Source organism: Cnephaeus nilssonii (assembly GCF_951640355.1).
Source record: "Cnephaeus nilssonii genome assembly, chromosome: 4".
Lineage (NCBI taxonomy): Eukaryota > Metazoa > Chordata > Mammalia > Chiroptera > Vespertilionidae > Cnephaeus > Cnephaeus nilssonii.
In genome coordinates this window covers 86,116,772-86,138,972 of record NC_137075.1, presented here as the reverse complement: position 1 = coordinate 86,138,972, position 22,201 = coordinate 86,116,772, and the positions used below count along the sequence as shown (strand labels likewise).

Sequence of the window (22,201 nt, the reverse complement as noted above, 5' to 3'; positions counted from 1 at the left end):
GTAGCGGGGAGCCGCGCGGGGTGACCACCGCTCATTACGTAACGAGAGCCCGGCTGCCGGAGGGAGCGGGCCTGACATTGAGACTTTCCAGGAGGGAGGGGCGGTGCTGTCCTGGAATCGCCAGGAACGGCGGCGGCAGTTCCAAGAAACCGAGAGAGGGAAGGTGACTGAGATAAAGAAAAACACTTCGGGAACGAGAATGTTAAAAAGCCGCGGGACCCAGAGCCATAGCAAACGGCTGGGCACGTGTAACGATTTGTCAGATGAAACGGCAACCTTCCAACTTTTGCACGGGGAACAAGGGATTTTGCCCTTTGTGGGGGATTAAAAACGTAACAGAAAAGCCAGAACCGAATGAATGGAGTTCCGTGGTTTGTTGAAAATACATAAACATTTCTGTCCGGAAGCGCGAACTCTATGCAGTTGCCTAGAGAGTAGAAACTCAAACCAAACTAGAAGACTCTCCCGTGCGTCTCCACTTTCCTCAACCCGAAAGAGCAGCTCGCGCGGTACTGCCCCTTTAAGACCTGCTAGCTCTCGGGCTCTACAAAAGGGAGTGACCTCTGGGCTTTGACAGCTCCCCTAATAACTACCACCTCTCAGGCTCCGCCCACCTGGCGACCAGTGGCGCCGATTGGCCAGCGGGCCGGTATCCCGTGCTCTGATTGGCTCTCCGCTTCCCCTGAGCGAACCTTTAGAACTCTGAGACAGACAATATTCTGTTACATTGTAGCAAAATGGCGACTGTCATTCACAACCCCCTGAAAGCGTAAGTAAGACTAAAAAATGTACATATTCCGCGTGGTTTCAATATGAAAAAAAAGGCGCCTTCTGCGTGCGGAGCGCTGCCAATGCACTGCGCTCGCAGGCGCCTGCAGCCGCCGCGGGGCTTCCCTCTTTTCTTTCAGCTCTTACTTCTTCATCTTTTTTCCCCCCAACAAGCAGAAATGTCAGGAGATGCAATTAACAAGAAGAAAATTGTTACATTTGTGTTCTGCTTAATTGGCGGAGGGAGAGAGAGAGAGAAGGGATACCGGCGGGGAGCCTGGCGCTCGAGCGCTCTGCAGCTCGGGGGTCGCGGGCAGCTCGGGGACAACACGGTCCCCCGAGTGCCCGGCCTCGCGGGGCGGCGAGCGCGGCGCGGGGGGCGGCCTCGCGGGGGGACGGGCGCGGGGCAGGGGACGCCCGGGTGCACTTGGCGGAGCTCCGCACCTCCGGAGCCCGGGTCCCCGCCCGGCGACTCAGTCCGCCCGGGCGAGCGGACCGCGGGTGCTCGGAGTTTGCAGGGAGCTCTCCCCGCCTTCCGATCGCTGGCGGAGAGTTTGTGTAAACCGCCCGGAGTTGTGAGGACCGCAGGGGGGCAGCGGGTCCCGGGAGCCCTGGGGCCCAGGTGGTTTGCTCGGAGCTTTCCTGCCGGGGCAGCCCCCGGAGCGTGACGGCGCTCCGGGCGGTCGCCGGTAGGTCTGGGTGTGTGTGTTTGTGGGTGAACTGGCTGTAGCAAATTAACGACTCGGGTTAACTTGGGGTGGATTTGGAAGCCAGAGAAGCTGCCGGTCTCAGGAATGGTGTTCTCGCCTCCTCCTCCGGGTGAAGAGCCGAGGCGGGCGGAGAGGCAGCCTGGGGCTCCCCGCCGGAGCGGGCAGCGTTTGCTTTCGGCCGGAGCGAGGGGCAGGTGCCTCTGGCCGCCGGGAGACTTTGAGCGGACGCCCAGATCCGGGACGGAGGGGGCGGGCTGCACGAGGACACGCGGGGGCCAGTCCCCGCGCCCGACAGCCAATTCCTGCCTTCCTTCCTCCGCCTTTTCATCCTGGCTTCCTTCCTTCCTTCCTTCCTTCCAGGCTGTGGAACTGCTAAGCCGCCAAGTCCGCTCGCGATCGCGGAGCCGGAGGTGGCTTCGGAAAACTAGCGTCGCTCTAAAAGGGGTGCTGTTGGCAGTGATGCTGGCAGGAGGGAGCTCCCTCCGGATCGCGGCGCGACGTGGGCGGGGGTCCGCGCGGGGAGACTCGGCTCTTCCCAGCTGTCCTGGAAGCGGCGGTCGAGGGGAGGGGGGAGTGCGGGGGGGGGGGGGGGAGTTTCGTGCCGAATCCTCGCGGGTGCGTGGCGGAAACCCACCCAGATTGTTTCAGCTCCGCGCAGCGGCGTCCGCACCCCTAGCTCCTCCTGGAGTGAGATCCAGGTTCGCACCCGGGCGGGGGGCTCGGGGGTGGCGGCGGCTGTGGCATTCCTATGGCGCAGGAACGCGCTCGGGGAGAATGAAACGCCTTGGTACCAGCTCATCTCCCATCTGTGACCGGGAAAAGGGGTAAGAATGCCCCGGGTCTTGGAGTTTTCAGTATATACACACACACACGTTAAGGCTGCGGTGAAGAGGTCTTTTGAACCTGAGGCTGATCAGAGAGCAGCGGCTCCCGGCACCGGTCCTGGCTGTGAAGCGCTGATACACTGCACTTGAACGCCACAGCCTCTCACCCAAGAAAGAAAATGTTTTATGGCAGAACAAATGGGCGTAACTTCGCCGCATCCTCCCTCTCTCCCCGCGGCTCGCGCTGGCCACGCCGCTGATGCTGTGAGTTTCTACCGAGCCTGTGGTGGCTGATTTGCAGTTTACCCATCTCTAGCCGAAATCACATAATCAGGTGGATGCCACCCGGTAAATTCAAGTTAAGAGAAATCTCCCATGTGCGCCCAGGTTTGTTTCCTTTTGGGAAAGCGGTACCCTGGTTACCCTGGAGCCCGTTTACGCGCGGGCGGGCGCAAAGTCTCTTCGCTCCAGGGTTCCGCTGCTCGCTCCAGGTTTTTGTTTTTGTCCCCCCACCCCCCTTTTTTTGGACCGCAGAAGGGTACGGGTTCCGGGGAGGGTGTCTATGTAGGGTTAGAGATGGGGGGGGGGGGAGGGATAGAACAGCGGTCTGGTTAGTGGAATTAGTTATGAATTTTTATACTCGAACTTTATCATTAGAAGCAGTTGCAATGTGATGTATTTGTAGTTACGAGTCGCCATACACGCACACACTAGCATACACACAGCACTCCTGCCGGCTTTTTCTAGGTGGGAGTTGAGTGGTCCTTTGTAATTAGCTGCTCCTTTTTGTACCCCAGCCCCTTTCCCTGGGGGTAAGAGGGTGTAAACAATACCCCAGGCCAGCCGAGCCTCCGGCAGGAGCTTTTAACCTCCTAAGGCAGGAGCGTGCACGTTGTTTTTGGGAGACCGACACCATCTGCCTTTATTTATTTTTTTTAAACAACTTGTTTAATAAAACATCTTATTTTTCATTTGTTTTTAAAAGTTGCTGGTCAGGAAACAATACACACGTGAATAAATTATGCATGGGCTAAATTAGAACAAAGCGCAGAAGCTCATCAAGCCAAAAGGCTGCATGGATGCTGGTGCTGGGAGGAGGGGGGCGGGTGAGGGGCCGGGGCGGGGGGAGAGGAGAATGGTTTGGAGATCTGTGTTTTCATCCTCATATGTCCCTCCTGACAATGAAACGTAGCTGAATGACATTAGCATTTTCTCTGTGTGCTTCTGAGTCTCTCTCCCCTAAGGAAAAAGAAAAAAAAAAGAAAGAAAGAAAAAAAAGCCAGACACCACTGCCGCCCCCTACAGAAACTGGTCAGGTCACACACAGGTTTCTTCTAGGATTGGGGGATAAAGTGGTGGCAGATAAAGTTCTGGGAATAAAGGAGACCAGGTTTCATGCAACACCTCTGTAGCGCTCTATCTACCCAGAGTATTGGACACTTTTCATTTATACTTGCTTTCTCCACGTGGGACATTCCATAGCCCAGGTAACTGGATGGCACAATTTGAATCTCGTGGCTTGAGGTCTTCCTCAGGAGCCCAAGCCCCGGGAGCCACATCCCCTCTCTGCAGTTTGGCTTTCTTCCTGCCTGTCTTTGATCACCCCTCAACTCTCTTTCTTATTCCTCCTCCTTGCACTCTTCACCCCCCTTCTCTCTGAAGCTGACAGCCCGGCTTCTCTTTCTGCTGTTGCCTTTAACATCTTATTACTGCCCAACAGGGTGTGAGAGGCAGAAACAGGAGCTGCCTGGACTGATCAGATCACAAAGGGGACTCGGCAGGTGGCCACACCACCAAGCAGTCACATCTGGACAAATAGAATTTAAAAGCATAGATGGACATGTATGAAGTGTAAATGGGTATTGCACACGACTTAATTTAGCAGCTACATTGTCTGAGCCTACATGTGCGAGTCACCCCCATGTATTACACCTACAGGCAAGATAAAGACCATGTAGTGAAGTAATTACACATGTGGGTAACATAAATATGAATTTGATAAAGGTCTGTGTGTAAATCAGTGACATTACATATTGTGTTCTGGTTGATATCTGCATTCCTAGGAAGCATAATGTTTTTTAATATACATTCTAATCTTACTTGCTGTTCTAGTTCAGGTAAACCACCCTTCCCAAATCTGCTATCTACACTAAACAACTTACTTTTATTAAGTTATCAAGACTCTGGATTGTATGCACTTAACTGGGAATGTCTGCCACCTTCTGCCAGACTTGATTATGCACATATGAGTCTATTATTATAACTGCCTGCTTAGAAAAGAATAACTGTTATTATTATTTAATTATTCCTTGTAAACCAACAGGGCTTTACCTCAAGTAACTATTTGTTTACAGAGAATGAGACCAGTAAACTAATTTCTCATGCTTATAATTGTGATCATACAAAATTGTACTAAAACTTTTTTTGCTAGAATTTTCACTTGTTTAGAGGTATTTGTTTTTATCTCTGTTTAGTTATTAAGGACACAGCTCTGGGAGAATTACATAGAATTACCAGAATACTTACATAGCTAAGGTCAGACAGCAGGTCATGTGTACAGATCTCAAATCTTCATCTCTATACATTCTATGATCTGGATACAGTGCATTCTAATCTGAAGTGGTTTTGTGCCTGGGAAAGTTGTGTCATTGTCAGGCACTTAGAAGCCAGACTTTGCTCTTGCTGTGGCAGGTTAGATACCAGAGACAGGGGTTAGAGGGGACACATTCCTGGTTCTAATCTCCTCTTAGCTCTTTCTGGATGAGAGGAAGAGGGAACGTGGAGGTTAGGACTTTGTGAGTTTGCAGCCTTTTATGGACATTTTAGCCCCTTATGAAAAAAGGACCCTCAGACATTTTAAACCAACAGATGCCTAAGAACCACCTTCTCCATCTGCTTCTGGTTGCCACTGGAGGGGGGCGGGAAAGCGCCCTGAATTCTCCAAACTTCATTAGCGCACATTATTTTTCAGTGGGAAGAATGTCTGGTTTGGATGAGATACCCATAAAGGAGACTAATTTCTGCCAGAACCCGAGTGGAGGCATTGTCTCAGGGTAAACCTCTGAAAGTAGCCCAGCCTGCAGACCACCTGGGAGGCATGCAGAGATCACAGTGGAATGCAGCTGCTCAGATCCGTAAGGTGGGCTGAAATTCAGGGGCAACTTAATTGGAGACTTACCTTCCTGTCTTTGTGGAATTATGCAGGTAACTGGAATTTGGAATACATCCGAGAAAGACCATAATAACTAAAGCTGTTTCAGAGCCATCTGCTCAGACAATGCAACAAATAAAGATGTCGCAGGCAGCATGCTTTGTTTTTGAGCGGGCACCAGAAAAAGAAAGGAAACTGAGTCCGGTGTTTCCGTTTTCAGTGCCACCACACTGAATGTAGTGGTGGTGGGGGCTGGGTCATAAAAAGGCACCAGAGCCCAGGCCTGTTTTTTATCCCACCCCCTTGGGAAGCACCGTGTAGTTTTGTCTGAGTGTACTGAAAGTCTCTAGAAGACAGAAATGGAGCCAAACGTGGCAAGCCCCTGGCCAAGGAAATGCTGCAGCCATTGAAAATAGTTTGTGCCCAGGCAGGTTTCCCTTCATGGGCCTGTGTAAAAAGCATGACCCTAGTGTTAAGTAGTCTTTAAATTTGTGGGTATTTAACAAGGAAAGATAAAGAATTGCCTGGGCCCGGGGTGGGGATAGGTGAGTGGATAAAAACCACCGTGTGGCCTGGAACTCTGAAAAGATGACTAACACCAAGAGAGTGATATTATGGCCCATGGTAAGTTCCCACGTTTTCTTCGGTCGTGTGAGTGACTGGGGAAGAGATGAGGTGTTGTGTTTTTGTAATTTGTTTTTCTTATTGGTCCGGTTACTAGTGTTTCACAGTCTGTCAAACCATATGGATGAATGGAGCTAGCATCGTAAAACTGTCACCAAAGGAAGGTTTTTGAAGCCTGTGATTTGCATCAGAGTTTTAAAAGCAGTGGTTGGGAGGTGCTGGGGGTGGGGGTGGGGAGGGGCAGACTGTTTGGAATTTCTAGGTAGAGTGTTTGTGAACAGTCGTGCGTGGGGGATTAGGCTCAGAGCTTCTAATAATGGTGTTCGAATAGCTGACCTTGAGTCCTCCACCACCCAGGCCTCAGTTCTGAGCCTGGGGAACAAGGATGGCACAAACTAATCCTTCTTTTGCCACCCTCTCCACCATCCCTGAATCCGGAAACCGTGGTCATCTCAGGCTGCTGTGAAATGAATGAGGTTTTCTCGTTGTTGTTACTCGCTTCGAAAATCTGCTGTTTTTGTTAACTGTAGTTGGAAGCTCCACCAGAAAAGGTTTTCCAGTCCCCAGACTTCCACCTGCCATCAGCGTGACCCTCTCTCAAGCTCTGACCCTCTTCCACATAATAACTGCAAAAAAAACCAGCCATTTCTGACCAATGGCTAGTCTTTTGCAGTTTTACTTATAGTTAGTTTAGTTTAGTTTTGGTTAATCCTCACCTGAGGATATTTTTCCATTGATTTTTAAGGAGAGTGGAAGAGAGAGGGGAAGACAGAGAGAAACATCCCTGTGAGAGAAACACATTGATTGGTTGCCTCCTGCAGGTAGCCTGACCAGGGTCCCGGGCAGGGGAGGAGCCTGCAACCAAGGTAGATGCCCTTGACCGGAATTGAACCCGGGACCCTTTGGTCCACAGACTGATGCTCTATCCACTGAGCCAAACCAGCTAGGGCTTTTGCAGTTATGATGACTTGAGAGTAATGGAGGAGAAAAAGCTCTGGGAAAGGAGGCCTTGAGTTCTGCTCCAAGCTCTACCACCATCTAGCTGTGTGGTCTTATACACAGAACTTCTCTGAGCTGCATATTCCTTGTCTTTAAGATGAAGGTTATACACCTTGATTGCCCAAATTCCTTTCAGGTCAAAAACTTTGTGGCTCTTACTACGGTCAATTAGGACAGGGAGAGGACAGTTGGGGGCCAGAGTTCAAATTCTTCCTTGTTTCAAAAGTGTGGCGCTAAGTGGTTAGAGTGTTGGTCCCTGGACCGAAGAAGGATCATGGGTTCCATTCCTGGTCAAGGGCACATACCTCGATTTACCTCAATGGGTGAGGATTAAAAGTGTGGCTCTAAAGTGTTGTTAAGATGGGGATTCCTCTGTAATTTCATTTTATCTGGTCCAGTCTTGCTGCCCTGTGCTACCACCTAGAGTTCTAGTCAAGATGGAACTTCCTTTCCCTTCTCAGGGCCCAAGGCTGAGGACTAGGTGGTGGTCCACTTAGAACATGGGCTTTTCTTCTGATTTTCTCTCTTGAATACTTTCCTTCTCATTATCACCCCAACCAGAGAATGGAAATAGGAAAGAGAAGTGGAACGACTAATTGACTTATTTTACTATATATAAGCAATCAGATAAAGTTTTTGGTTGTGAAATTACTGAGAATATCTGCCTTTTCCTCACTCTTTTCTTTAAATGTGAGGAGGGAGAAGGGAACCAAGCAAAAGGTTTTTCTCCTGGATTTCATTTATCCACATCTCCCTGGATCTGCCCTCTTCTCCACCATGGCACCCATCCCAAGTAACCTGGAAATAAAGTGCTTATTTTACTTCTATTTGGGCAGCCTCAGATATCTGGCTGTTCAGTGAGCTGAAGTAGGTGGACCTGTACTGGTGTCTCATTGAGCTTTCTCTAGTGTACCCTGTATTACTGCTGAGGAAATGGAGGTGCCCAGCAGACCCATCACCGAGGCTGGCTGTACCCTGGTGGGTATTGGCAGTGTCTTGTTTGGAATTCACTGACTCTCCTTCAGTGATATGCCTCCAGATCATCCCAGATTCCTCTGGAGTCACTATTATTAGGCTTTCCTTTGGTTGAAACCTCCCTTGGCAATGTTCTCTACGCCTAAAAAAGGAAGAGGGGGTTGCAAACCCATCACAGAATTCACAGAAGCCTAAATTATAAGACTTAGGCAGACAGAGGTAGCTTTTCTTTAAAAAAACACACATATTTTTTATTGATTTCAGAGAAGAAGGGAGAGGGAGAGAGAGATAGAAACATTAATGATGAGAGAGAATCATTGATTGGCTGCCTTCTGCACACCTCCTATTGGGGATCAAGTCCGAAACCCAGGCATGTGCCCTTGACCAGAATCAAACCTGGAACCCTTCAGTCGCAGGCTGATGCTCTATCCACTGAGCCAAATCGGCTAGGGCCAGAGGTAGCTTCTTAATTTTTTCTCTAATTGTGGTAGAATATATATGACATATAATTTAATGTTGATAACATGTAAATGTACCATTTTAAGTGTATAATTCAGTGGCATTAAATACATTCATAATGTTGTGCAGCCTTTGATACTATATATTTCCAGAACTTTATCAATTCCAAATAGCCCCTCCCACCTTGTAGTCCCTGGTAACCACCATTCTATTTTCTATATTTATGGATTTGCCTATTCTAAGCATCTCATATAAGCAGAATCATATAATATTTGCCCTTTTGTGACTGGTTGATTTCACTTACATAGTGTTCTCAAAGTTCATCTATGTTATAGAATGTGTCAGGATTTTCTTCCTTTATACACACACACACACACACACACTGAGTGGCCAGATTATTATGATCTCTGAATGCATAATAATCTGGCCACACAGTGTATATCCTATATAATAAAAGGCTAATATGCAAATTGTCCCCTCGACCAGGAGTTCGACCAGCAGGCAGGCTGGCCAACTGCCCATGTCCCCTCCCCCTGGCCAGGCTGGCTGGACCCCACCCATGCACGAATTCATGCACCGGGCCTCTAATACACACACACACACACACATACACACACACACACACACACACACACACACACACACACACACTCTGAGTGGCCAGATTATTATGCATTCAGATATCATAATAATCTGGCCACTCAGTGTATAATTTTGTTTACTCATTCATCTAATGATGGACATGGATTATTTTCACCTTTTGGCTATTGTGAATAATGTAGCTATGAACATGGGTAGATAGTAGCTTTCAATTCTTTTGGGCATATGCCTAGATCCCCTGCATTTTTAGACTCTTTAAAATGTACAGGCAACCCCACCTCATAAACATAAAGAATATCATTATTTTGGGGGGTTGAATGCCCTGGAAACCCAGAGACTCACTCCTCTCATCCCTGGCCACAAAGATTGCCTTCCCCTTGTCCCCTTCCCTTCCCTAAGGGCAGGGACTCTGTGAGGGTCAGGGGTTGGGTTTGGGGAGGCTCTAGGAGCTGAGCAAAGTTACCTAGTGAGTCTTGGGGTGAAGGTCTCCTAAGCAGAGAGGTTTCATCTGGTGACAGGGAGTTGAGGGAGCATCTGGAATGACAAGACCGCTTGAAAGTCAAGAGTTAGTAAGTCAGGCCTGTCTTTTTATACAGTGAAAAGAGCTTGAGTCTCTTTTCTTCTCCCTTCCCCTACAACCAGCCTTGCTTACCCTCCAAGGGACCCGAATGAAATAATGGATGTGAAAACATTTCAGAAGGTGTAAAGAACAAATGGGAGGTGTTACTAGAACTACAGTTTCCTGTAGCTGACTGAGAGTCAACAATACCTCATATATGAAACATTATTTTAATATATTAAAACTAAAATAAGTGAAAGGAATCTGCTATTACACATCCTGCGCAATCATTGTTTCTCAGGAAATGCAAAGCCTTACTCACCCAGCTGTGTGCAAATAGACCTGGGATTGAAGTGGGATTTTCCCATTGTCTGGGCTTGAAATAGGTGAGAATATGAGCTCGAGAGAAGCCCTGGTCTTATTTCCCATTGGCTGCCCCGAACCGAGTCCACCTTCAAATCAGGGGAAACAGAAGCCTGAGGGCACAGGCAGCCCTTTCCTGGAACTTGGGCTTGATCACCATCCAGACTCCTCCTTCTATCTAGAGGACTCCAGGAAGAGGGAAGGGCTGAAGAGCTTGAATCTGCTAGTGAACAAGGAGGGCGGGCTTTGACGTAGGAGACCAGCGACAAGAACTGATTCTTTATACAAAGTAGGTTATGGAGAGCGTCGTGGTGGTGGTGGTGGTGGTGGGGGTCACATCTCAGAATTAGACTTAGATCTTGGTTGCTAGCCTTGGAAATGCTTCAGATTCAAGCTTGCTGCAAAACTACAATATTCTTTTACTGTGTAAAGCAAATGAAGTGAAAATGTCATTCGGACTCCCATTCTCCTCAACTAACAACTCTTTACTCATCTTTGTTTGCTGCCAGTTGAGCTCTATCAGAATTGTCCCACCTCTTTGGACCTTTGTCATCCTGTCCTGGCCAACACCGATGGCCGGCCTGCCCCTCAGAACCAAGCAGCAAGGTAGCCTTCCTCCCTGCTAGGAGCTTCCACTCCAAGGAAGGCCTCTGGTGTGTCTGATTCTCCTTCCAGACCTTTGTTCTTTGGCAAAGTGAGTGCCTGCACAGCAGGAGCCTGGCTCCTCTAGGCTTCTAGGGAAACCACTGTCACTTGGGGTGGGAGTGGGGGTGGGGAGGGGAGGCAATGTGGTGCTGGGGATGGGGGAGGGCAGGGTGGATGGGGTAGTGGGAGTGGAGAGAATATATTCTCTCCTGCTAATTATTTTCCCTGAGGACTTAGCCAATGCAGAACCATCTATTATCGTGGGAGCGCTCTATGGTGGTTCTGCCTGTGATGAATGCTAAGTGGAAACAAGCAAGAAAAATTAACAGGCGGCTGCTTCTGTCCACCTAATTAAAATGCATATCCAAATGCATAATTCCTTATGTTTCCCCATGCACACACTCCCCTTCCAATCCCAGTTCTATGGAGGAGAAAAACCACTTTCCCCCAGCCATTTCTCTCGATTATATTTCCATCAAGGAAGAACTGGAGAGGGTTCCCTTAGAATAGACAAGTGCTGTTCTTGTAACATTTCTAAAATTGCTGGGTTTTTATTTAGACTGAGCCCGAAATTCTAAACTGTTTTGTTTTGTTTAAAATAAAAAAAATAAAAACTTTATTTGATTGCAAAAAAAGGGGGGGGAGGAAGGGAATAAAGAAAGAAAGGGGGGTGCGGAATAGAAAGCAAGAAAGAAAAAAAAAGTTCCCACCATTTCTGCTGATCTTTTAGTTTTGTGCTCAAAGTCTGGCTTGGATCAGCAATGAGAATTTTGAAGGTCTTTTCCATCTCTTCCTCTCCGTTTCTTCTCTGGACTTTGCACTATTTCCCCCGGCCCCCAGAACAAACATAACCCAGGGTTTTGTAGAGAGATTGGAGAAGATGCATCTACCTGTGCCCATCAGGGGGAGGGGGGAAGAAAGAGGAAAAAAAAGCCCAAAGCCTCTGCACTGGGGAGGAGATCAGAGATGCAGGCTTCGTGGTCCCAAGTATGTTTTGAATCAAACAAACAATACCTCTTCATCCTCATCTCCCTCCCTCTTTGTTCATTGATGATTTTTGCCCCCTAAGAAAAACAACTGTATTTGGTGTCATACAATATTTAATAAAACTGGAAACTTAAGTCACTGTTTTCAATTCAACGTCACTGCCATCTCTGTGGCAGCCCTTCCCGCCCTCCGTGCGCGCCCCCCCTCACCCCCCCAAGCCCCTTGACTGCCCTCCACAGCCGCCCCAGCTGTTGATTTATCTGGGCCGGCTGGCTCAGCAGTGCATGGAGATTGCTTTTAATTAACTCTCTTCATTTTTCCCAATCTTCAGGGAGCAGCAGCCCTTTAATGATTTTAATATTTTATCTGGATTTATATCGCCTTATTTGTTGTTGTTTGACTTCTGCATTTGTTCTTCCTGCCGCTCTTCCAGACTGATGTATTTATTTGCCCCTTCCCCTGGCCCCCAGGACCTTTCTGGAGAAGAGATGATGGGTTCTGAAGAAGGCCCCGCCTTCCCAAGCTTTCTGCCCTCTGCAGCGGGGGAGGCGATTAGAATCTTTGTTTTAGGATCCCAGTCTCACCTCACTCAGCTGAAGGAGTTCCTAAGCTTTTCATTAAAAAATAAAATTCTGAATTTTAGCCCAGCTACCGTGGCTCAGTGTTTGAATATCCACCTATGAACCAGGAGGTCACGGTTCAATTCTGGTCAGGACACATGCCCAGGTTGCAGGCTCAATTCCCAGTGTGTGTGTGTGTGTGTGTGTGTGTGTGTGTGTGTGTGGTGGTGGGGGGGTTGCAGGAGGCAGCTGATCAATGATTCTCTCTCATCATTGCTGTTTCTATCTGCCTCTGAAATCAATAAAAACATACTTTTTAAAATCTGAATTTTAGAAAGTGAGGTCTCTTTGCCTCTTTTTGTTTGCTGTCTCTACAAGGGAGTGAACTGACCTGAAGACCTGGATAAAAACTGCTTCCTGGGTTCCCTGTTAGTTGTGGTTTGAGGTCTGTCATCTTGCCAATACCCGCCTCTCCCTCCCCCCCCCCCCCCCGCCCTCCAAACACACACATACACACACACACACACACACACACACACACACACACACACACACACAGTTCCATGGAACTGCTGCAGGATGATGACTTTAGGGCAGGGCTGGATGTCGGTGCAGTCAAGCCTTTGTGCCACTTTATGCATCTTTACATGTGGCTGGCATCCGCTCAGCAACTGCTTGGAAAAGTAGTTGTATCGACAGTCTAAAAGAGGCACCAGTTGCCTTCTATACTCAAGGCTGCCTTCTCCTTCAACCCTCAGTTCCCTGACCCTGGTCCCTGTGCCTACTCCCCAGTGTGGGAAAACACACCACCATTCATCCACACACCTTCCCAGCTCTCTCAGCCATCCTCCTTTTGGCTGCAAAGTCTGCTCCTTCCTCCAACACTCCCAGAGAGGCCTGGCGGGCAGACCTGCGTGGGGGCTAGTTTTCAGAACCAGCTTGTCCACAAAGTGCCCTTTGGCCTCTCAGTTTGGTGTTGTGTCTTTAGGGTCACCTGTTGCTAGGCAACTGCCAACTAACGTTTGAGCCTGATCTGAGGATTGCAGTGAATTGCCCTGGTGACTTGTATCCACATTTAGGGACTTGGCCTTGCAATCCTGGCTCTGGGAACAGGAGGGTGAGAAGACCTTCTTCCATGTGCCTTTATGGAAAGAGGTATTGGTTTTTCAAGTCTAGCTCAGCTCCTGGCACACAGTCAGGACACACAAATGTTCGTTTTGGTGATGAAAATGGTGATTTCTGCCCATCTTCTTGCACTTACCCCTTTAGTTCTGAAAACCTATGATGTGTCTGGTACTAAGCTATATGTGGATAAAGAGATGGAGAACCATGGCTTCCACACCACAGTCTGGTGTTCAGGTTACCAGGTGTCCTTTTGAGTGTGTCTTCTTCACTTTTCCTTGGCAATTGCAGGCCCTTCTGAGAATCCTATGGAAGTTTTGGATCAGCTCCCCAGAGAAAATGCACATAGGTGTGAACATCTGCATATGGTTTTATGGGGTTCACAGCCCCTCAGTGGATGCCCTAGAGGTCCATGGGCTCCAGGTTAAGAAGCTCAGAATGAGAGATGTGAGTAAACTGGTTACCTTAAAGTCCTACTTCTGTATCCCCTGCTCAGAGAGAGGGAGACCCTCACACCTCCCCACAGTCTCACCAACTACCTGTGGCTCCTCCAGCCCCACCCTGACCCAGATACACTTGCTTGACTTCTGCCTGCTCATCTTCCAGATGCTTCAAGACCTCCTCTGCCCCAGTGAGGCCCTTGCTGAACCTTGGGTCACATTGGCCTCAACTGCCCTGGTCCCCATTGTCCCAAACATAGTCTTCTCTCTTGGCCACGGAAATACTTAACTCTGGTTAGTTAGAACGTAAGGCCCTGGAAGGCTGGGACGGTGGCTGCCTGTACCTTCTTAACCGTAGGATCTAGCATAGCACACGTTTAATTAAATATGTGTGAAATTACTGAGCAAATGAAGCCAGCAGACAGAAACACTGCTCTTCCCGCCTAATTTGTTTTTAGCCTTTTAGAGTTTCTCATCCTCGCCCTTGACTTCAGGAGTTTGGAAAAGGCTGCAGAATTCCTTTCCCCAAATTCTTTCGTTTCAGAGGTGGGAACACAGGCACAGGTTTGGTTTTACCCGCGTGAGCATGTTCGGCTGTGTGAATGTCAGCGTCACTTATTCGAGCCCCTGGTTTGTTTATCACTTCATCCTTGTAGAGCTGAACACCATGGCTTTCCCGCCTTTGGTCTTGGGAAGGAAAGGCAGGTCTTTCTGCTTTGTTCTCTTTCAGGGACTCAGTAGCTGAGAGCTTGTGAATAGCCGCCGATAAGTTGGCCCCATTTTTATTGAGTGCATACTATGGCTCAGCCTGTATAGGATTACCTTTAGCCTTATTTGTACCTTGAGGACTTTTATGAGTTTTAAATGGAGGAGACCAGAAGGTGAGAATACTATAATGATTTAACCCATGGCTGGGATCTGGTGAGAATCTACGACCCATTCTACTGAGTTTTGGAGGTAACTATAGCCCAGTCACTGTTTTCAGATACAGATTCTTTGAGACAATACCTTTCATAGTACCAATGCCTAGATAGATATAACCCTTCCTGTGACTCAGTGTCCCAACCATGTTCAATGCAGATAAATTCACTTGATGATGAAACAAGAAAGGATGTCCTGGGGATTATGTGAGAGTCTTTGGTTCTCATATCGAGAGAAAAATATCTATCATTGTAACTTTGCTATGACCTCTAACCACTTTTCCACCCTCCCAATCCTTCACTGTTGGGGCTATTTGGAAGAGGCCTGGTTCCGTGTCGGGAGGAAGGTGAAGACCGAGGTTGAGATGGGCTTCCCAAGTCAAGTTTTAGTTCAGATCTGAGTCCGCTAGATATCCTTCAACGCAGAAAGCCAGAGAAAATGCTGATGGTGCACGAAATATGGGCTGTAGGAGCAGAATTGTACAGAGACGTTTGTCAACTCAGAAAGGTCATACTGCACTAGCACTTATTCTTTTTTTAAAAAGATTTTAAAATTGATTTTTAGAGAGAAAGGAGAGAGAGAGAGAGAGAGAGAGAGAGAGAGAGAGAGATCAATCTAGGAGCCAAACATGCATCAATTGGTTGCCTCCTGCAAGCCCCCTAACAGGGATGGAGCCCACAACCCCAGGCAAATGCCCTGACCAGGAATTGAACTGGCAACCCTTCCATGCACAGGACAACACCCAACCAACTGAGCCACATCGGCCAGGGTAGCACTTACTCTTGAAGGTACTCTCCCTCAGCCCTTGTACGTAGCCCTTCAGCACAGAGGGCGCACACAGGGCCGTCCGGTTCCTGGTGCTCATTTCCTTTCTGGGCAGCCATCCCAGTATAACAGATACTTATACATATTCTGTCCTCATTTTATCTAATTACACACATCTTTGGGGAATAGGGAACAGGTTTGGATCATTCAATTTTAGGTCAGTTATGCACAGGGTGGTGAGAGGAACACTGATCTGTAGAGTTCTATGGAAGGTGGAAGGTTTCCACAGCACACCAGGAGGCATTGTGTGCCATCTCAGGGGCTGGAGATTCCACTCCGCCTGGGGGTGGCGTGGGTGGGGCGGGATCGAGCTTGACTGGTTCAAGGGTCTGAATGTAGGAACCTTCCTGAGGCTGAGTTAGCTCTTACTATCCTTGGGGAAATCGGATTCTTTTATTATTTGATGAAGTGTCCAAGTGAGAGGACCCAATAACACCGGTCTCTCTTCTGGTGATCATTTGTTCTTACCCGGTACCTGCCTGGAATGCGTTCAGGTTCCTGAAAAGTACAGCACAAAAGACGCTCTGATCGATGGAACAGCCTTTATTATTGCCCAGTGTTGCCTGGAGTTCCTGTCTCCTTTGTGACCCAGATGAGCTGGTCTGGACAATGTCAAAGCGCTGCCATGTCCCCACTTTTCTCCGAGACTCAGAGCAGGCAGTCCTGGGCAGTCCAGCTTCCTGGCATGTCTCCTCCAGGCTCTATTGTAGCGTTTCAAATCCCCAGGAAGGAAAAGCCCGCTAGTTACTCTTTCATTTTCCCTGTGCTTTTTGCTTCTTATTTTATTTCTTGGCTCAGACCAAAGCCTCCCCGACGTTCTCGGAGCCCTCAGAGAAGAATAATCCACTTAATGCTTAACATCAAGGTTTATACCTCCAGCCTAGGCTTCCTTCTGACCTCGTGTCCCTTCATCCGTACCCCATAGACATCCTTCTCCTCCCCTCACCCACACCCTGCAGCACACCTTGATTAAAAAGCACTGAAGGGACACAAAGGGAAAGAAGAATATTCCGCTTTGTCCCCAGGAAGGCGCACTCAATCTTATGAATGTGGGAGTGGGGAGAGAGGAAGGAGAAAAGGGCAAAGCTTGCGCACGGCAAATGGGTGAGAAGAAGCCGTGAGAGAAGAGGAAGAGAAGAAGCGGGGTGTGTGAGGTTACCAGGTGGGGAATAACTGCTCCCTCAGTGAGCAGTCCAGCTCTGAGAGGGTCTGTGACATACATGGAGAGCGGGTCCCATGGTTTGGGATGGCAGAGAAGGGTTCTGGAAGGAGGCGGCTCAGAGCTGAGTTTGGAAGGATGGTGGGAATCTGGTCAGGCTCAGAGGAGCAGTGGAGGGGAAGGATGGGGAAGTCCAGGTGTGAAAGATTTGGGAAGCATTTGAGTCATTCCTTAGAGAATCCCCTTCATTCCTGGAAAAGGAAAGCCAGGTGGGCGGGAATGTGTGGAGGACGGCCAGAGGATGTATTGGGCCCTCGCTGGTTTGGCTCATTGGATAGAGCTACGGCCTGGGGACTGAAGGGTTCCAGGTTCGATTCCGGTCAAGGGCATGTACCTTGGTTGCAGGCACATCCCCAGTAGGGGGTGTGCAGGAGGCAGCTGATCGATGTTTCTCTCTCATCAATGTTTCTAACTCTCTATCCCTCTCCCTTCCTCTCTGTAAAAAATCAATACAATATATTTTTTAAAAAGGAGGATCTGTTGGGCTGGATTGGGAGGGGGTGTCTGTGAACAAAAGGTAAAAATGGAAGAATAGCCTGCGGCCAGGTTGGTCTGAGTGGAGCCAATTCCTAGGAAGTACTTGGACGCCAAGGAGGCCAAAAGGGAGGCCCTGGGGAGGTTGAGCTGGCAGCCTGTGTCCCCGCAGGGAGGATTGTCCACCTCCAGAGGCTTCCTGTCACTAAGGTTGAACCGAATTCTGGTTGAACTGAAACCAGGGCACCTCCCGGAGGGGCTGGGGGCAGGGGGACCCACTGGGGGAGCCTGTGCTGGTGTGAGCCACCGGTCCTGACAGGTGCAGGACAGCCCTGCCCAGTGCACGTGCAGATTTGCTAAGTAGGGCAGGATTGTGGGGTAATCCTAAATGGTGGATCTAAAATGTCTTTCCCCTTTACCCCAGCGCGGTGGCTCAGTGATTGAGTGTAGACCTATGAACCAGGAGGTCATGGGTTGATTCCCAAACACTTTGTCCCAGCGAGTGTGGCAAGCAGTGGCTGTGTGGCCGATAGCCTGGGTGTTGGGGAGTCTGGGTTCAAATTCAAGCCCCATGACTGTGGGCAGGATTGCTAATTCCTCTGCACCTCACAGTTTCCTCATCTGTAGAGCGGGAATGATATTTTCTTCCTTTAGACTCTAAAGGGGTTGTTGGAAGAATTAAATAAGTTAATAGGTGTAAAGTGCTTAGAAGAGTTGGCACATATCACCCTACAATAGGTGCTCGCAATGACCCTGTTTTTCCCTCCGTAAAACGCAGACATACTGGCTGATATTTTTCTCACATTGGCATTTTAAGAAAAACGAAATAAGTAGGAGAAGCTCTGATTTTCTTAGAAGAATGAGATGGCGTTATTATTAATTTTTTGTTTTACTCTTAGAACAAATGTGCTAGAGGAGACTTTGAAAAGATTTGCCTCTGGGACGCTTTGTCCAGCACTTCAGATTATTGCTTGCTACTTAATCAGTGCTGACACTGGGTCCTTCTGAGGAAGAGCCAGAATTCACAGACGCAGAAGCACAGCACGTGGAGGTGGACTGAGTCTGTGTCGTGACTGGACTGGCTCACACTTCATTCCCTGTCACCTCCTCCAAGGAGGAGGCGGGTGCTTCCTGCCCGGATGAGGACTGCCCTTTGCGCAGCCAGGAAAGGGCTTGGGAGTCCTTCAGACCAAGGTGGGTGGGGGTCGAGAGCTGGTCTGACACACACACCATCATCAGGGTGGACAACTTTTTTTTTTCTTGGTGTAGTAACCTATTTATTTACTTTTTAATACAGTTTTATTGATTTCGGGAAGGAAGGGAGAGGGAGTGAGAGATAGCAGCATTCATGATGAGAGAGAATCATAGATCAGCTGCCTTCTGTATGTCCCACACTGGGGATCAAGCCCTCAACCCAGGCATGTGCCCTGACCTGGAATCGAACCGTGACCTCCTGGTTCACAGGTCAATGCTCAACCGCTGAGCAACGCTGGCCAGGGTGGGTGGACATCTTGTTCCTCCGCAGTCCTCCTGTCCTGACAAGTGTGTGTGTGTGTGTGTGTGTGTGTGTGTGTGTGTGTGTGTGTACACCTTCCCAGCACACGCGTTTGGTAGGCAGTAACCTGTGCTTGACAAGCTGGCATTCCAAACTCCAGATCTTCCAAACACCAGACCCCTATGTTATTTTTAACTGTCCAAAGTTTTTCCATGTGGTGTAATTGATGGGACTCGATAGCCTAGTCAGAGAAGCTAAACTTTGGCTTGTCTTGCATCCCTTGAATGGGCATATGTCTGACCAAGCAGAAAATGCCCTGTTCTCTGAATTGATTGTTCTAAATCTTTCCTCCCCACTCCCCCACTCATCTCTGGGGAAAAGAAGCAAACACAAAGATAACCTGAGCTCGCCTGTTTCTGTGGCTGCAGATAGGAGGGAGGAAGATCATTTCTGTCTGTGACCTTCTCCTCCCCCCTCTTTCTGAGTCCCGATAGTGAGGGACAAAGCTACATTTTCAGAGAGATAACAGGGAGGGCATTGAGGAGGTTGGCACACAATCTTTTCTGGCCCTCTTTCTCAGCCCCCACATTCCCCAAGGGGTGAGTCACGTTCTCATTGTCCTCTGGGGACAGTCCTGGACAGATGCTTTTATTTAAGAGAGACTGAGATCTTGTGGTGTCCAGTGACCACCAACCTTGCGATAATCGAGAAGATTCTCGGTTGCCCATGTCCAGGAGAAAGTGTGCCACCTCATTTTGGCCTGTCATTTCCTTCATTCACGTCTCCCCAGACCATGGATTACTTGGCATTTATCTCATATTATAGTTGAGCATGTACAATGCACCGGCTACTGTGTATACAATGGATGTACAATGGCAAGCAAAACCAACATGGTCCCTATTTTTGTGGAGCTTATAGTCCAGTTGGGGAGAGAGACATTAACCACACAAAAATACAAATCAAAGTTGGGTCTGTGTTATGTTGGAAAGTTCAGAAATGATACACTAGATTATAGCAAGGGGAACTGTTGTAGTCTGGTGTGTTGAGGGAATGTTTCCATGAAGAGGCAACATTTTATCCCAGACAGAGAGACCGGCAGGTGCAAATGCCTTGTGATATGTTGGAGGAACCAAGGAAGGCGGTCGGGGCTGGAACACCGGAGAGAAAGGGGAAGTGTGGCTCCGATACGGGAAGAGAGGTCAGGAGGGACCTGACACACAGGGCCTTGGTGGGTATTTTAAGGATCTTTACTTTCTCCCAAGAACCACAGAAGGATTTACGTTAGGAAGTGACTTGATCCAACTCATGCTCTAAAACCTTCCCCCTGTCTACAGGGAGATTTAGCAATGGGGCCTGGGAAGGATGAGATGAGTGAGTTCTGAGGAGGCTTTCACATTTAAAAAATAAAAATGAGATGTGAGCATGCACAGGAAGGACGGGGCATTAGCGGCACAAGGCTGTGTCCGTAGAGCTTTCCTTCAGCGGCTTCCCGGCTTCCTGTCGTTCCCAGGCCCATTTGGTAGTTGAAAGAAACTGACACCCTGACCCCATCCTTGGGAGCTTTTGATCCTGGTGGAGGGATTGGTTTTCCTCCCAAGCAGAGCCTGAAACGGTTCGCCTCCCTCTGTTGTCCCCGATGCTCACTCCAGCTATGCCTTTGGGCTTCTCAAGGTGTGGCTTGAGGTCTACCTATAGGAGGGCACCTGTGTGACTGATGGACAGGTAGTTCCTGGGTTTCCCCCTAGACCACTGAATCAGAATCTCGGGAGTGAGGTCATGCAATCTGATTCTTATGCCGGTGAAAGCCTGAGAACCACTGTTCATCGAGCGCGGCACAAGCACCTACAAATGTGTCGATGCTTTAATGCGTGTGTGTGGCAAAATTGGTGCCAAGTGCTTTCGAGGCACAGATGGTCTTCCTTGGGCCTCACAATAACGCATGCGAGGAGACGAATCCCTGGTTACTTCGGCGTCCTAGTTGACACAGTTATAAAATGATGGATTTGTTGGGAGGAGGGGGCTCAGAGCCAGATGTCTGACTCGAAGCGCTCCGCTTTGCCTTTCTTTCTTCACACCTCTATTCTCCAGTGGACAAGGTTAAAAAGTATTGCATTCTTACAACTTCCAGATGTAGTTACTTAAAAAAAAAAAAAGATTCAGTACCTTTTTGTGAGCCCAGGAGACCCATCTAGAGAGCGAGTATCCAGTTAGTCCATGAATCATGTGGGTTTATTGTAATTATTATGATAACTTTTTAGTATGGGAGATAGTAAACCGGTACAAAAGTAGACAGAATAGTGTAAGGAACCTCCATGTAGTCATCACCCAACTTCAACAGAAGCGGGACGGGCATCTTTCCACTTGTTTAGAACATGCCCTGCGATGCTTTCATTTCTATGCCCATTGAATGAAATAGACCTGATAGGAGGAGAAGGGGCGGACGGGACGGAGAAGCTTTCAAAGTACTCCTACCAGCTCATCCACAGAGGCAGAGAGAGCTCTCTTGACTCAATTTGTGCCTCCACAGTACAGCTCATAGGCAGAGCCAGTGCTGGGGACTGTAGATCTAGGAAGTACCTTGGGGACCCCTGGTGGTCTCCCTCACTGTCTAGACATGACAATAAAGGCCTGGCAAAGTCTGTGGATAGTCTTCCGTCCTCACACAGCTAACAGGAGCGGGGCCTGGAATCCAGGTCCTCCCTTACACACCGTGGAGGGTCTCTTGGCAGTTTTGCTCTTGGAGACAGAAGCCCTGAGGGTGGAAGTGCCAGGATTTGGCCACCTCAGCCTTTGCTTCCTCCTTGTGAAAAAGACCCTTAGCCTGGAGGCCTCCTGGTCTGGCTGGAGAAGAATCCACCTAGAGGATGAGTACTGGTGGGAGTAAGGTAGCCACATGCTCTCAGGGTCCCTTAGCTCTGCTTGCCTTAAAATTCTAGAATCTCTCGGGCAAAATATGACCAATGAGTGAGTGCCATAGATTTTCAGGTAAGGAAGAAGTCAGTTTCACTGGCCAGCTTCATGGAGGAGCTGGAGGGGGCCTTGAGAGATGGACAGAATTGGGGAGTGGAGGAGAGAGAAGCCTTCCCTTTAAGAGAGGAACCAATCTCTCAGCTCGGCATATAAATTAGGAATTATTTAACATCTCCTTAGTGGCAGGCTCTGTACTGCACACTAAGGAGGATACTAAGAGGCCGAGGATACGATATCTGCTCTTTAGGAACTTCCTGTCTAGTTGAGTGACAAGACATATGTTGAATATTCATGTAAGAGGAAAACGGTAAGGCTAGAAGATGCAAGTTGACTTTTAAGATAAGCCTAAGGAAGAGTGTAGTGAAGACCAAGAAATGAATCACAAAACAGAACATAGTAACAGTATTGATGGCCATGTCCCCAAGGTCTTCTGTGTGTGTGGCCGTGTGCTGGATGCTGCAATAAGTGTACAATTACACAGCAGCTTTCACAGGAATAGTCACACTCGTTT

General features: G+C 48.7%; 1 protein-coding gene across 2 annotated transcripts in view; it reads left to right on the top strand.

The window, feature by feature from the left end:
• Positions 1-737: 737 nt before the first annotated feature.
• The window catches only part of DPF3 (double PHD fingers 3), a gene marked incomplete at its 5' end in the record, with an annotated part of 250,104 nt that continues 228,640 nt past the window's right edge, over positions 738-22,201 (top strand). For both annotated transcript variants that reach the window (XR_013813379.1, XM_079767944.1), the window contains one exon: positions 738-769. Coding sequence is in view for 1 of the 2 variants with exons in the window: in XM_079767944.1 (XP_079624070.1) it covers positions 738-769 (32 nt within the window). The remainder of the gene's footprint in view (positions 770-22,201) is intronic.